This window comes from Lissotriton vulgaris, chromosome 8 (genome assembly GCF_964263255.1).
Source record: "Lissotriton vulgaris chromosome 8, aLisVul1.2, whole genome shotgun sequence".
Lineage (NCBI taxonomy): Eukaryota > Metazoa > Chordata > Amphibia > Caudata > Salamandridae > Lissotriton > Lissotriton vulgaris.
The window spans coordinates 439,400,510-439,417,756 of record NC_141696.1 but is presented as its reverse complement, the minus strand read 5'-3'; the positions used below and the strand labels follow the sequence as shown (position 1 = coordinate 439,417,756).

Sequence of the window (17,247 nt, the reverse complement as noted above, 5' to 3'; positions counted from 1 at the left end):
ACGCCCTTGTTTCTCACATTTGCATAGTAGTGTTAAATGAGGGCAAGTAGCGGGACCATGAACAAGGACACATTGAGATGCATGCTTTTTCAACTATGTATGCAATTAATCTTTCCCTTTGCATTTTAAATAATAAGTCAAACACGGCACAAAGGCCTTCACCTTTGGACGGCAGATAAGCAGCTGTAAAAAAAATGCCATACCCCGTTTCATCTTCAGAATCATCGTCCATATGCATAGATTCCGGAAACGTGACATCGCTGGTAGACTGGCTTGGTTTCAGCCCACTCTTGTCTAGAGATGGTAACGCCTCTTTACGTTTCTTTATAACAAAGAACTTTTTGAAATTCTTAAACTTTGACTTTTTCTTTCCTGGATGGAGGAAACATAGAAATTCTTAATATTTAAACTAAACAAAGAATAACAGCTTAACATCCTTCAAAAAGATTAAAAATCGAGTAGGAAATCAATACAAACTTTAATGGGGAATTAGACGAAAACTAGGACCTTTTTAAGTGAAGACTTGGAATATCATATACTGTGAATATTCAATTATACTGTAAAGCACTGCAAGAAGAAATCTACCACTTTCTGTGAAAATGGGAATTGAAGGGTATGGTAATAAGCCAACAAGAAGTATAATTTACACACCAAAACAACCCTTGCACTAGCAGACACGTGAGCCATTTCATTCAGATCTAAGCAATACCCAGCCCTGCATGCCAAGTTAAAGAATCTACTACAAAATGGGTTAATAATGAAATGCAGGTGCATGCCCAGCTCAACCACGCCACCCCATACCCTTCCACCATGTTAGGTGGCTTTCAGGTCACCCATCCCTTATGGTACGATGATGACAAAAGGACTTAAAAGCTACTTTACTCAAGCTGACCTTGATACACTCAGTACAAAGTAAAGAAAAAAACACAAGGGACGAATCCCACAAATGTAAGGTAAGAAAAAGAGGGAGAGATAGAGCAGTGGAATTCCAACAGGATATGTTCCCTACTGACCCTAAGATGGGGGTGTCACCGCAAGGAGCAGGGAACAGGAGAAAGCATTCAAAGGTAGTCTCAGTCGGTTATAAAAATAAACAAGACTAGTGAGCTAGATTCTAAACGCAATTCACTGGAAACTGAAGGAAAATGAAAATAAGGCAGAAAACTCTGGAAAATATATTGTTTGTGTGTTCAGCAATGGTAAAGGGAAAATAGTGAAGGGGAGAAGGAGTCACAAGGAAGCAGGAAAAATATTATATCTGCACTTGCATTAAAACTAGCATTGTATAAGGTTGCATGCTATATATCTCTATATCTATATCTATATGAGAGAGAGACTAGGATGCGACCCAAGTAATTACCATTGGCTGAGATTAATTTAAGCATTCCATCCAACCCGTTTTTGTAAGCATTCCATCCAACCCGTTTTTGTATACTTCAGTGCTATGCTCTAAGTGGGGCAGGTAGACCCAGACGTGGATCCAATGCGCACTGTGCTACTGGAACCAAGCTTTACGCGGCTGATAAGCCCTAATAAGGGCAAAACCAGTCTTGGGTTGCTTGGTTCAGGGAAGAATTGACCTGAACATTTAGCCTGAACTGTTCATACTGGAAAAGGGTCAAGACTCGTTTCCATATGGGTGGAACCAAACTGAGGCATCATGGTGTAAAAAATAATGATGGACTGGGATGCGAACCTGAGTAATCACCAGTGGTTGAGCTTAATTCAAGCATTCAACCCATCAATCACAGGGTGAGTGAGGGGCAGAGTGCATTAAAGTGTGAAGGGTGTGGGGGCGTGGCCAACTGCCGAACATGGCGGCAGCTTAACCCGGGAGCTCCGCAAGGCAATCCGGCCCGCACATTAATCCGCATGCACATCCGTATACTGACCTGCCTGAAGGGGTGAAATCGGCCCCGGGAACCGAGCGGCACATAACGAGCCGCTCCCAGCGAAAATCCGACGCCGGGAAGTGCTCCATCCGTCGATAGTGAGAAGAGGCCTACAGCGACTCGGCAGCACCGGCCCTGAGTTCGGGGGCGTGCCGACCGGAAGCGCACCTTCTCCGGCCGGGAGGAGTCGGCATTGGCCGGCGACCGCTCCTCCTTGCTTGGCACCGAGCTCCACCACGGCGCTCCCTTCACGTTGCACTTGGGAACACCTCTAAGCCAAGACTCCAGTGATAGCAGGGACGGTGGAGGCCCCGCACAGCGCCCCGACCACTACGGCGCACATAGGCAGACGGCGCCTGGGTCGGCGCGGTCCCCCCGCAGCACTGAACATTACTCCGAACTGCCGTTGGACAGGAAGGCGGCCTTCACCATAGTGGCACCAGTCCCCGGCGACACACGGCGACCATACGACCCACGTGGAGGAGGGAACTTGTACGGAATCCGGGACCTGTGCACGCCGCCATCATCACAGCGGCAACCTCTCCACTGAATCCAACGGCAGCCGCAATCCGGCTGCACTACAGGCGGGGACGGACCTGGACCCTGGGGTCCCTGCACCTTTTACCGGCTGCCTCGACGACACACATCGGGAGGAAGGCCTGCACGGACACTTGCAACTCAAGCACGCCATCATGACGGGCAAGAACACGAGGAGCATGGCTGCGACGCAATCCAAGCTTGACAAGTTTGCTTATGCCCATAACAGCCACTCACAAGGACCTGGTCGGCACTCAGCCGGTGCTTCCTCTGACACCAACGGGACTGGAAAAGTCACACTGGAGGCCATCATGAGAACTCTCACAGACGTCCAGGCGACGGTTGGCACAATCTCCACGGAGGTGAACCTGCTGCGAGCAGATTTCAAGAAAATGTCGGAGAGGGTGTCGCAAGTAGAGGTGGTCACGAAATCCCTTATTGAGGACACTTCTGACCTTCAGGTGGCGATGGAACGACTAGAAAAGACAACCAAACAACTACAAGAAAAGCTGGACGACCAGGAAGGACGCTCGAGAAGGAACAACGTCCGTATTCTAGGCCTTCCGGAATCGGAGGGAAAAGGTGCCATGGACCTGTACATAGAGGACCTTATCAAGACAAAACTGCAACCTAAAGGACTATCAGCCTTCTTCTCCGTTGAAAGGGCTCATCGAGTCCCCGGGGGTACGCCCCAACCAGGGGCCACACCGCGACCGGTGCTGGCCAGACTCTTTAACTATAGAGACAGGGACGCCATTTTGCAGGCGGCCAGGGTGGCGCCACCAGTGAAGATCCTGAACTCCACGCTGGCGTTCTTCCCAGACTACACGGCCGAGGTGGCCAGGCGTCGAAAATCCTTCAATGCGGTCAAAAAGACTTTGCGAGACAGGGAACTACCCTACTCGATGCTCTTCCCCGCCAAACTGCGGATTGTGGCCGAGGGAAGGACGTGGTTCTTCGACAATCCTGAAGTAGCACGAGAGTGGTTGGATGGCTGGAGACCGGCGGGCAAGCCTCAACGCCCGCGCAAGGACCGCCAGGATCACCGTAAGGAGAAAACGCCAGAGCGCCGCGAGCCCAGCCCAACCACTGAACAGGGCGCAGCCGGGGGCTTAGACTCCGATCTTGAAAGGGATCCCTTTGACTCAGGACAACCTAGCAGGGGATGAATGACTACGCTGGAAGCATCAAGCACTGAACATTACACTCGGGTCCTTGGGCCGATGGAACTGAGTAGGGCGGGTTATGGCCGGTGCCTGTAGGGGACTCACCAACCCCACAAGCAAGTAAGACTAGATAGGGGGGGGGAGAAAAGCACTCTGCCAAGTTGGGGATGCGGGCGGGAACTCGTCCGTGGTGCAGGGGAGCAGGGAGGGGGTGGAGGGATGGGAGTTACGAAGTTCAAGTTAAAGTTAAGTTTCACGGTCATCGTCATCATTATTGCAATCTCACAGGGCATGAATACACTGCACTCTATGGGCGGCGTGCACCGCCTCCACATTCTGACACCCTTCTCCTCCTGATAACGAGGAACACGGTTCATAACTACACATGGCACAGCATGATCGAGCTACACCCGCGATGGGTACCCCTGTCACGACTGTAGTTCCCCCACTGAAGCTCCTTACCTGGAATGTCAGAGGGTTGGGAGATAAAATAAAAAGGGGTTTGGTGCTGCAAACTGTTAAGCGTGCTCGGTCAGACCTAGTACTGCTGCAAGAAACACATTTGGCGGGAACCACCTGTAAGGCCCTGAACAGGCGTGGGTACACCATGGCGGTACACTCCGAATTCACCTCGGGTTCCAGGGGCACAGGGATACTCCTCAGAAACAACTCCCCCTTCCTGGTCACTAGCCACAGGACGGATGACCAAGGCCGGTTTGCAGCACTCTCAGGCCAGTGGGAGGGAAGGGCCTTGAATGTGGTGTCTGTTTACATCCCCCCCGCACTGCACGCTATAACCCTACCGGCGCTTAGCCGATTCCTTATTGATCTCCCCGAGGGAGATGTGATCATGGGAGGCGATTTCAATGCCATCGCAGACCCTCTACTGGACACCTTTCCCCAGCGGGCCCGCCAGAGAGGAGCCGCAGCACTCCCGGGCTTTTTATCTGCTATGGGCCTCACGGATGTCTGGCGTCACCTGAACCCTGCTGCGCAGCATTACACACACTACTCCGCACCCCATAACACCCTCTCCCGCATCGACTACTTTTTCATTCTGGGGTTTGGACTGAGCTCTGTAGAAAGTATTGACATTCTACCGCGAGGAATTTCTGATCACTCCCCGGTCTCCCTTCACATTTCCACCAGGGATTGTAAGCGGGGTAGGTTATACCCGATCTATCCCAATTATTTGCAGGTCCCTGGCATCAAGAAGAAGCTCAAGTTAACCACCACACACTATTTCACTGAGAACACTGGGTCGGTCGCCTCACCTTCAATTCTGTGGGAGGCGTATAAGACGGTCCTCAGAGGGGCATCCATATCAGCCATTACTGGGCATAAGAGGGAATCGAGGGCCACACTGACCAATTTGGAAGTAGCCCTGCACACGGCGAACACTGCACATATGACAGACCCCACTCCTGAGACGCTCCATGAACTGCAGCTCCGCCAGCAACAACATCAGGCACACCTTACCATGATCACTAAAGGGCACCTTGCGAGTACAGCACACAGGATCTATGATGTGGGCGATAAGGCCGGGAAGATGCTAGCGTGGCTAGACAAGCGGGGTGGCAGCAACAAAGGGATTCATGGACTCTATGATACGAACGGCACACTGCGAACTCACCCAGAGCACATAATTCAGACTCTAGCCTGCCACTTCCAGAACATCTACACGCCGACACGGCCAGTCACTGAGCAGGAGGCCATGGACTCCCTTAGCAACATCCAGGTCCCTGTGCTCTCACCAGAAGCACAGCAGGAACTTGAGGCAGACCTCACTGTGGGAGAGGTCCAATTGGCAATACAGGCGCTACAATCCGGCAAAGCCCTAGGCCCGAACGGGATTCCTGTGGAGTGGTATAAGGCGATGGACTCAATCCTGGCCAACCCCCTCCTAGACATGTTCAACGACAGCCTACAAAAGGCGCTGCTCCCACTCGATCAACGCACGGCCACCATTGTGGCTATCCCAAAACCGTCTAAGCCACCAACCGATTGTACCTCATACCGACCCATCTCACTGCTCAACACAGAAGCGAAGGTCCTGGCGAAACTACTGGCCAGCCGCCTCACCAAACATCTCACTACCCTAATACACCCTGACCAATCGGGCTTTATGCCACATAGAAGCACAGCACTTAATCTACGCAGGGTGCACGGGGTGTTGGCAAAGGCGCATCTACTTCAAGAACAGGCTGTGATACTTTCTTTAGATGCTAAAATGGCATTTGATTTGGTTGAGTGGGAATACCTCTTTGCTGTACTAACCCGCATGGGCTTCGGGCCCCTGTATATGGCGTGGGTGCGACTGCTCTACACCCGGCCGATGGCACAGGTGGTAGCGAACGGACGTATATCCTCGACCTTTCCACTAGGGAGAGGAACGAGACAAGGGTGCCCGCTATCGCCCCTGTTGTTTGCGATAGTGCTGGAACCGCTGGCAATCCTGCTACGTGCGACACCGTTATTTAGAGGAATCGCATGGAGCGACGGGTGGGAAGACAAGGTCTCCCTCTACGCCGACGACATGTTGGTATACATGACTGGCCCGACTGAAGGAGTACCCGCCCTATTGGCGATCTGCGATGAACATGGTAAAGCGTCCGGGTATACCCTGAACTGGGCCAAGTCTACACTATATGTACTTGCCGGCCCGGCTCCGGTGTTGCCGGCTACCTGCCCTCTCACAGTGACCGCCTCTTCCTTCAAGTACTTGGGTATTTATGTGACGAAAGATGCTAAACAGTTCTATGTCGAAAATTTGCAGCCGCCTCTGCAGAGGTTGCGTGCAGATGTCCAGTATTGGGCTTCGCTGCCACTGACCCTCCTAGGGCGCGCAGCACTTTACAAAATGATGGCTCTCCCGAGGTTTCTGTATGTACTAGAGAACTCCCCTTATATGGTTAGCCCGCAGTATTTCCGACGAGTAGCAGCATTGGTCTCCAGCCTGTTGTGGAGTAACGGGCCGGCACGTATAGCGCAGGCAAAACTAGTGAAGAGTTGGTACGAGGGTGGTATCGCACTACCCAATCTCCAATTGTATTACTGGGCGTCACAGCTTAAAGTAATTAATCACTGGATTCACGTTTCCAGAGAAGACCCCGCATACAAGGCAGACTGGTCACAACTGGGGACTGAGGGCATGCTCTCGGTACTGTATAATTACCCGAAGGTCAAGACCCTGCTAGGCCCAACACTCCACACAGCGACACTCTGGCACACGGCGCAGGCACGCCTAGGATGGAAGGGGAAAATCACTAGGCTGACGCCCCTTTGGGACACCAAGGCACTGGGCACCCTTAGGGCCTGTAAAGGCTTTAAGAGATGGGACGACATAGGGATCTCGGTGGTTGGGGACCTCTGGGACAAAGGCACGGTTGTTCCCTTTCAGCATCTTCAGCAACAATACGGCCTAGGGCCCACTGAAACATACCGCTATGTACAGATTCGACATGCACTTCTGCGCGCAATCCCACCAGACACGACACTCCCAGAGTCCTCGCCCCTTGAGGATAGACTGCTTACCGAATACATGGAGCAAAAAGCGACCTCGCTCACATACAAGAAATTAATTAATAACACGCCAGATCCCACGCACAAACTTAAAGAGAAATGGGTAGCCGAGCTAGGCGATATGGATGAAACGGAGTGGAATGAGGCATTGGCCTCCCCGAGGGAGGTGGGCATATCAGCCAGGTTCCGCCTGATACAGCTCAAGGTGCTACACCGCACCTACTACACTCGCACACTGCTCCACAGAATTCAAAGGGCGCAGCACCCATACTGCCTTAGGGGATGCGGGGAGGAGGGGACTCTCCTACACACGTTTTGGGAATGTCCACAAATAAGGGAACTATGGCGTCAAATTATGCGAACAGTCTCTCAAGCCATGAATGTGTCTGTACTTCCGGAACCTCGCAGGTGCCTACTGAACGTTTGGGAACCAACGGACTTAAACAGGTGTGAACAGTTGTGGGTCACCCTAGCAATGACGGTGGCCAAACGAGACATTGCACAGAGATGGGGAGCTCCGGAGTTGCCAACGGTGGCAGGGTGGATAAGAAATATGGACCTTCTCATGGTTAAGGAAAGAGCAGTGTATGTCTTAAGAGCCTGTCCCCGCAAATGGAACCGGGTGTGGCTGAAATGGAACGCATACAGGGGTGACCCTTGTGAAGCTTTGCCAGAGGGTGAGGACTCAGACTCGGAGGAGGAGGATGATTAGTGGCTATAGAGGACTACTGTGCACAGGGGAGGGGCCGGGAGGTGTAATGCACGCACTACCACTCTAAACGCAATGCTGACTTTGTAAGCATGTGAGAAGGTATAGATGAACATACGCAGACTCTGTTATCATGATGACGGTTGTTTGGTTTTTTGAATGGTTTTCTTTATTCTTATGAATCCCCGCTCATGCTCTATATGAGAAAACTCAGCCTTCTGCCCTGGAATTATATGGGCGGGATGGGGTTTCGAGGAAGGGGAGACACTGGGCCTTGTACTACATATGTCTATTTCTTAATTTCACCTATTAGGCCCTGCATGAACACGGTAACTGTTACCATACTCTATGTTGCGTACTATCCCCACTTGGGGAAGAAGCTACTGTTATGTTACTGCATTGCTATAATGTCGTACTGCTATCTCTTCTGAACTCCTGACAATAAAGAATTTTCAAAAAAAAAAAGTGTGAAGGGTGTGATATAAAAATGTCTGTCGGAGTCCACTGAAAATGTATTAGGTGGTCACAGCAACATGGTTAAAATGCAAGACGAATAGGGATTCAACAGATATACCCTAGTAAATTACCAACATGTTTCTGCACACAGGCATTCGTCAGGACCTAAATATCCAGTCACTCTGTAAAAAGGTGATAAAAGTGAAATTATACAAGACACCACTGGAACTGTGTGGCCCGATGTTCAACGTCCCTCTTCTTTTCAGAGGGAAACGGGAAATTATTGTGCAAAAAAGTAATGTGCACTCTCCATGTTCTTGGACCATCTTGTGGTGCCCAGCTGAAACTACTTGGAACGTCCCTGAAGGAGATGGCAGACTCTCTGCCCCTCACTCACCCTCTGTTTACGCTCATCCTCGGAGAAAACACTCCAGCTCCTCCCATAGGGGAGTCATAGCCCACACCTCGGTATGAGGAGGGAGCCCATATGATGAAGCATGTCACCTAATGGCGAGTGAGGGTTCTTGTCCTGAGGGATATCTCCCCCTTATAGGTCTCCACAGAACACTCGCCCTTCAGTATCTTTCCTGTTTTCCTCTCACGAAGACTTAGCCATTCGTACTCTATTGTGAATTGTAAATTCTTCAAGGGATTAGTACTTCCTGGCTCTGACAGATCCCATCTGACCCAAAGTGTGTAGTTGGCTTAATGGTTGTATGCCACAATGTCAAACACAAATAGCATCTGATACAAATAGTGTGTTCTAAACATTGTTTATAAAAATATCTTCCCTTTGTGTTTACATTTTCTATTAATAAAGTCAATGGGGCAATCTTTTTAGAGGCGCTACGTGGGACACAGTGTATATGTCTGAAGATATTCTCACTAATGTATTCTGGTATCGTACCAGTTCAATAGAACAAGATGACAGGGTGACTTTGGAGACACCGTGACTCAAATGAGTCAACGACCTCAGTAGGGAATGAGAAGATAATAAACGAATAAGGGTACAGGCATTACCTACTATGGGTTTCAGAAATCCGACATTCAAAAGACTGCAGCACAATATACTGCATCAAACATATTTGATGCTGCAAAGATTACAAAAACTGTACCCTGGAACACCAAGCATATGCCCAAAATGTAAAGGTGAGAGAGGGAACATTACAGAAATGCCCTGGTCCTTTTTGATCATTACTGAAATCTGGCAAGGGATCATCAGACAATTCGATTAACTCACAAATCAACACAATATGTGCAATCCTGAGACATGTCTAGTTGGCTTAATGCCTAGATCCAAGCAACAAAAGACGAAGTGCAGATATACCGAATTGGCATTCCAACTGGTGTTCGGCTAGCCAAAAGAGGTATTGCCATGGATTAAAACACAACTAATTATCAACAAGTATCCAAATGAAGATCTACCTTTAAAAATAGGCTGAAGCTACGGGCACTGTACTATATGTACAGTGACAGAGGCGCTAACGTAGATTATTGGGATGCAGTCCTACTCTCGGGGGCCCAAAACAAAGACATTAAGCCCATATGAAAGATGTTACAACCTAGTATCTATTAACATAGGGATACGCTGAGGCTGAAAACATCGGACTACTTCTACCATAACACTAATGTGTGTGACATGACTACTGAAAAATGTATATTGAGACAATGACACAAGAGTGGCAAGGGGGAAGTTCAGAGTGGGTTTCAGCACCAAATCAGCCCTACTCGGAGTCACAGAATTTCTGAGGCAATAACTCGATTCTGGTGGGACAGCCGCCCTTATCCTCTTAGATTTAAATGTGGCCTTTGATACGGTCTCACACTCCAATCTTTTGGATAGACCGGATCCTTCAGGCATTGTTGGCACTGCTTTGAAGTGGTTACCTTCTTTTCAGAAGGATCGAACATTTCAGGTCTCATCAGCTAACAACAATTCCACTACTTTAACTCTGACCTCGGGGGTTCTGCAGTGGTCTATTTTGAGCCCTCAGTTGTTGAACATCTACTTACGCCCCTTGATGGATGCGATTGAGAAATCTGGTCTTACTGTGTTTTCGTATGCAGATGATTCTCACATTATTTTCTCAGTATCTGATGTTCGAAATAAAGATCCTTTCCCTTTCAGGCAAGGCTTGGCTAATGTCGCCCTTTGGATGAACAGAAACGCCCTCAAACTCAATGGCGATAAAATCGTAGTCGTGATCCTGGGAAATAACCCTGATCTCTGGGGAGCCAGCCATTTCCCGCACTGGTGGATAAAGTTGAGAATCAAGGTTTCATTATCGATAAAAATCTCTCCCTGACACCGCCGGTCTCCAAGCTTACAGCCTCCTGTTTTTCCATTTTGAAATGGCTTAAGGAAATACTCTAGCTGATCCCTTTAAGTTCACAGAGAACATTGCTGCAGGCTCTGGTTACATTCCGACTGGAATATGGGAATGTACTGTATCTGGATGCTGATAAAGCCTTGATCCGTCGCTTGTAGATCATCCAGAACGGGCTGCCCGCCTTTTTCTCCGGTGGCCTAGATTTTTTTCCGTCTCTCCTTTGCTCCATAAACTGCACTGGATGAGGGTTGACAAGCGGATTACATTCAAAGCCTTGTGTTACATATTTCGTACTAGACATGGTCTTGCTCCTTCTTATATCCACAATCTGGTGCCCCCGTATGTCCCAACCCCAGCGCTGAGATTAGCCAACCTTGCACTGTTTTCTGTGCTCAGGTTTCGCAGGTTTCTCAGGGGTTTTCCTTTTCTGTGTTGGGCCCTAAACTTTGAAATTCTCTTCTGAAAACTCTCAGGTCCTGTAAGTCACTGCTACAGTTCCGTAAGAATCTAAAAACGATGCTCTTCTGCAGCCCTGACTGAACCCCTGCCTTCTTAGGTATTCTTCTTGCTGTTCCGTGCTACTGTCCGATAGCGCCGGGAGACCCTTATGGGTAGCTGCACGCTTTATAAGCTTCTTAAAATAAACAATAAACTCTGTATACCTTTGAATGCACTCAATAATTCGAAAGTATAGGCTCTTGAACCTGAACATAGTATTAAGACAGTCAAGAAACAAGTATGAGAACAGTGACTGCTAAGACTAGAGACCTAAACTGCAGAGTTTTTTCCTGCATTTGTGATGATTTTGTCCACCTAAAACAATGTCAACGAAGCTTATTTTAATAAAGCAATCTTAAACAGGGCAAGTAATGGCCTGAAATTGGAAAAGAGATTGAGGTAGGACTATCATCTTTATCATACCAATATTTCCTACCATAGAAATGGCAGGATTTTGCCAGGCCTATATGAAGCTAAGGGCACTTCATACTGTTACATTGCCAAGCAGGAGGTAATGTGTGCTCCTGGGCATAGATAAAATGCTATAGAATTTATATACTAATTTGTTCTAATTCGTTTTCAGAGACTCCACATACTCCTGCCTACAACCATAGGGCTTTGGTGACACAAAAAACGACGAAATTACTATTTGCAACCCCCACCTCCATGTCCTTTCCTTCTCAAACCCAACAGCAGCTTCTAATATGTGTCCTGGTAACTGATACCTCAAGTCATGCATTGATCTGGTTAAATAAAGGGCCCTATTCGCTACATGTTCCCAGCTCCACTTGCTCCATTACCTCAGTGACTATCCAAGGCCACCCCCGCTATCTGTGTAGTTAGTCTCAGGACTCAATATATTTAGGGCAGGCAATTTATGTGGACTTCGTGGACAAAGGTGCTAGGCCGGGTAGCCATGCCAACCACGGAATTTCATATTCTTTCCCGTTTTGTCCATTGTCATGGAGATCCTTTCTATACCAATGATCTCCAAACTTTATATAGCCAGCATCAGGATTCTGGGAGTTTATTTGTCCCCAAACCACCAGTATGTCCTGCTTTGCAGCGCATCAAAATACCTAAATCAACTTTCCCCGGGTGACTTTCGGGGGTATGTGAGTATTTTATCAGCCCCTCTGTCACGTAGGCTGGAAGTCTGATAATAGCGCTCTTGAACATGACATTGATGTCATCCAACACTTCCTCCCAATATTTTACAAGCTTGTGACAATGCTAAAGCAGGTGTTTAAGCATGCCTGTTCCCCCACAATGCTATACATTTTAGCGCTCTTTAGCATACCTATCATTTTCTGGGCGCACTTCTCTATGATCTTAAGTACCACCATCAAAATGCAGCGTTATATCATCAGTGTATAGGAATCTTAGGAGAAAAGGCGCAGTCAGAGCCTTTCTCTATTTTCTCGGTGGCCTGAATCCATCATTTAATTGCACAAAAAGTAGCACACAGCCCTCAATTACATCTCCAGCAGGCAGGAGTCAACTGCACACGTGGATCAGGATTTATCAACACACAATGAAAAAGTCAATATCCTGACAGATGGGCTCTCAATTTAAGAACCTTGGCATTACTTTAGCAAACGTTTAGATAAGTGAATATGCAGACTTCCACTACGGTGGTTATTGTTTCTTGGCATTTAGGTCGAGCTTCTATTGCCAAAATAATGTGCCGTTGTACACATTTGTTTTATGGGCCTGACTAAATGTCCCCTGGTGTCGGGCACGATAAAACCCGACACTGAGGTGTGCAAAATGTACTAGATGCGATCATGATTGCCCATTCCGAGTTTTGTCATAGACGGAGGCCTAACAAATATTTTGGAACTCACCTCACTGAAATCCGCGCGGGGAGCACACTTTATTGCATCTGATAAACATCACACCACTTATAACTAAGGTCTGTGAGCAAACAGTTGTTTCATGTGCCACTAATGATCAGGACCCATGCATTTTGTCAAGAGCGCTGACCCACAAATGTTTGGTTTTGAACTCACACTAGAATCAAAACACTGCAGTTGAGGGTTAATAAGGACCCGTTTTGTCACAATAGTAAGTGCTTTCCTGGGAAGAAATCCATCTGTCTTGGCATGCTTATCCATGAATTTTCAATTTTGAAATGTTGATCTAGGCTGTGACTGTAGTCTCCAAAACAGATCTGTGTGCTCTGAACTGTATGGCCTGCGGTGCGGATACCAGAGTGCGTATTCCCTGGCTCCAAGTCATGGCACTAGACTGCCACTCAGACCTGACGCAATATCAATAACTAGTCCATCGTAAGACCACAACTGCAAAGGGTAAGAGCAGACTATATGCCCTGGTGCTCGGTGCTCTGTTATGGAAGTGGTGCAGCAAGATACATTCTACCCGCAATTGCAGTCAGTAAGATGCACTGATTACTGACAGCTTTGTTGCAGAAACATGTCACAGCCAAATAAATATTACTGCACAATTAATGTGTGTCATGAGTTTGGTAAAATCAAACAAACGCCCCAAAAAAAGCATGTAAGTATTGCAGGTTCTGTTACTTTTAAGACATTGAGCATTGACTGAGCCAGTTTTAGTGGCTTAGTGAGGTTTACCTTTATCTCTGGGGAGCTTCCCGATTTATTTTCCACCCTACTTAACCTCGTTTAAAGCGAACAGCTACGCTCAACTGCATGTATATACTGTTAGGGCAAGTCTCTGCTCTCTTCCTCATTGTATGACTGGAGCCAGCCACTGACATCATTCCTTGGAGCCTTCCTTGGAATTGCGGCCCTGGCATCATCTCTGCTGTAGCCTTCGCTACTTCTCCCATGCCCTTAATCAGTGGGTCTGGTCCAGCTTGGATTTGGGGTGGGCTGGGATACCTCTTTCTTCCCCAGTCTATTCCAGCCCGGTTCCCATTCTTGTTCTTGTGGGAAAATACTACCTTCTGGTGTGCTTATGAGAGTTGGTGGTGATGGAGCAAGGTAAAGAACAAAATTTTGTTCAAACTTGCGAAGTTAACCTCTCCTAATAAGTAACAAGATTAACAAGTTTGTGGTGAAATTATTAATCAATTTAGTTTTAAAGATACATTCATCATGGGTTTACACATGGGATTAATATGCTTTTTGTTGCAAATGCAAAGAAGAATTAGTAAAACTAACCTTGTCTATTGTCTTTGTCAGTATTAAATGCGGCTGTTTAACTAATGGCATGTGCTTATTATATGTGCTTATGTTATGTCTTTTGTGATAAAAGCTTTAAGAGTTCCTGACTTTCGAAAAGGATTGGTAAATATGATGCTGCTTTGTGTGCTAAGCTAGGTAACCTAATTAATTGTGTTAATTAGCAAAGGGGGAGGGAAACAGAATGGGTCTCAATTCTTTAATTAATTGAGGTCTTGTGTTTGTTTAATAATAGTTTCCGAAGTGAGGCCTAAAGCTGGCTCTTAGAAACATGGCTGTCAGAGCTACAGATACGAAAGCTTGTCCAGAGTGATTTTCGCACATGCGCAGCTGTGAAGAATTTGGCTGCGAAGCGGTTATAAAGTAAAGAGCGATTTTCTTTGCTGAGATGAGCGTGTTCACGGAGGCCAGCCAAGGACGGTAAAACGATGATGGCCAAGGCCAGGAAGTAGAAGTGAATGTCCTGAACTTGAAAAATGTATCATTCTTGAGGAAATCGAGGATGCTGAATTGAAAGGACAATGGGCCTTATATGAAGCCCGGATTTTGGACAAAAGTTGGATGATTTATCATGGTCTGACACCGAACAGCCAATGGGAAATGCAGATTCCTATGAAAGAATGTAAAATGTAGAAAGTTTAGCTAGAGAGAAAGGTATAAATTATGAAACCATGAGTGGAGAAAAAACTCTTACTTTCCGACTCCTGAATGGTGTGCGTTATGCTGACGGACCTTTGGCGCACGCAAGGACAGCTGATTTATAAAGTTATATTCCTTTCTAAGTGAAGACAGATTGAGACAGGCTAATTCTTCATGTTTCTGAGTTGACTTTGAAATGACATTTCTAATTTTTACTTCCTTATTAAAAATGCTGCTTTCTTATTTGCTTATGAAATAAAATTCTTAAACCTAAAATGCTCTTTCTTTGAATAATAAAGCTAATAAAATTCGATTTTAAATGACAAGCTGGTCTTGTTTATTCATGGTCTATTTTCCATTAGTTGATCCATCAACCATAGTGGTTTGATTTAATTAAATGTTGTTTTATATATCATGGTAATGAAGAATAAACTGCAGTTGTACATATTAGTGTAAATATTATGTGATTAGTATATAAATCAAATCACATGATTCAGCTGCTCAATAATTGTCTCAGGTGTTATGGGCCTGTTTGATTGTTTTATAAATAATGGGGAGTATCGAGGTGTTAGGTAGCGTTTGTGAGACAGTTTTTCTATAGGAGCGCTGGATCAGTGGTCATCTTGCTTCTAGCGGGAACACACATGTTATTGTTCTCATGAGAGCGAGCAGCCATCTTGGGTGATGACAGCTTTACAAGGGCCCTGCTTTCTTCCCTCATCGCTAGTCAACAGTGGCTAGCCGAGGAAGAAGGAGCCAGCTTTGAGGGCGTCCCGTCCCCACCTGCTAAGAAGCTGTCACACCATTTGGATGATGTGGTAAGCCTTGTGGCCATCTTGGGAGCTGGTAAAGACCAGGTCTTGCATCCGCTTCAGGTTGGCGGATATATAGCTTGCTTGGTAAAAGGTAGTAGGTGTTGAACCGCTTTATATGATTGCAAATAAGCAGAGAAAAGACTGGAGAGAGTGGTAGCACAGGTGAAGGTGGGAGCATGAGACTGATGAGTGGTTTCAAATGAGAGAATGTCTGACCTGCGATAGGTACAAACTGATAACTCAGATAAAGTGATCAAGGTGTGACAAAGACACCTTAGGATCACAGGCATAATGAGTCATTAATCAAGAAGAATCCTGGCAATATGAAGCACTGACAGACAAACACCACGAGACCGTGAGAAAGAGACATTGGTGCAAGACACCATATGGAGACCAGAAATAATAGACATAGGGTCCTAGTATATAGCTGTAGCAAGGGTCTTACCTAAGACTCACATTAGGTACACTCTCTGTGGTCTTTTCTTGTAGTGTATTACATCCATCTGGATGTAGCATCCTTCTTAGTCGCAGACTCGCACCATTCAGCTACAATCAGGACAGACCACCTTTCTTGCAGTTACACTGTGTCCTCGTATGATCCTAAGATTCACTGCACTTCATCATCTTCTCATCTGGCTTTACTTTCTGACATTTCTACCTTAACCCTGAGGTGGTGTGTTTCTTGAGTTGAGCTCATAGCAGCTGCACCAGGGTGAGGGTGACAAATGGCTACATTCTGCCCTGTATGGATGTGAAGGGTCTAGCTTAACAAGCATATATGCATACAGACACACACACAAACTACATCAGAAGAGATGATGGAGGTGACCTGAGCCTAATGTCTGCACATTTGATAGTTATGATCCCTGTTCAAATCCAGACTCCCTGTCTCCACTGCTCTTTACGACATCCGATAATAGTGTCCGCAGAAGATGATGAAATGATTGGTTGTGAGTGGATTTTGAGGCTAAGAGAAATATTTTTAACTTGTAACTTTCAAAGGAAGGTGAGAGAGCCCTGGTGCCACTAGGGACAAGAACTATACCACAGTGGGAAATTTAGGCACCTTTTAGGTGAGGTGCTACGATCACCTATCAATGGTACGATAGTTCACTTTGCTTGGCACACTGGCACTTCAGAACCAGCTTTAATTAAAAAAATAAGGCAGACTTCAAACCCGATGCAGTGTTAACATTGAAGGGTAGCGATGACCATAAAAATCCTGAATAAAAAGAACTGACTTCAGATGGTCCAACCCTGATAAACTGTGACAGAGTGGGTTTTGGTAAAACTGCCTGTTGGAAATGGCCCTTTTTGCAGGGTTATGCACAAACTTTTTGCTTCTTCCTTCTATTTTTTTCTGACCTGCTGTTGTTGGTTTTAGGACTCTGGGCACTTTACCACTGCTGATCAGTGCTTAAGTGCATATGCTCTCTGTGTAAATTGTGTTATGGATTGGTGGTTCCATGATTGGATATTTGATTTACTTGAGTGACCGCTGCGCCTCTCACCA

General features: G+C 46.8%; 1 protein-coding gene across 8 annotated transcripts in view; it reads right to left on the bottom strand.

Annotated features, from left to right (window-relative positions):
• CRACDL (CRACD like) overlaps positions 1 to 17,247 on the bottom strand; it is a 612,462-nt gene that overhangs the window by 227,993 nt on the left and 367,222 nt on the right. For all 8 annotated transcript variants that reach the window (XM_086934213.1, XM_086934214.1, XM_086934210.1 and 5 more), the window contains one exon: positions 204 to 372. In XM_086934213.1, coding sequence (XP_086790339.1) covers positions 204 to 372 — 169 coding nt within the window. The remainder of the gene's footprint in view (positions 1 to 203; positions 373 to 17,247) is intronic.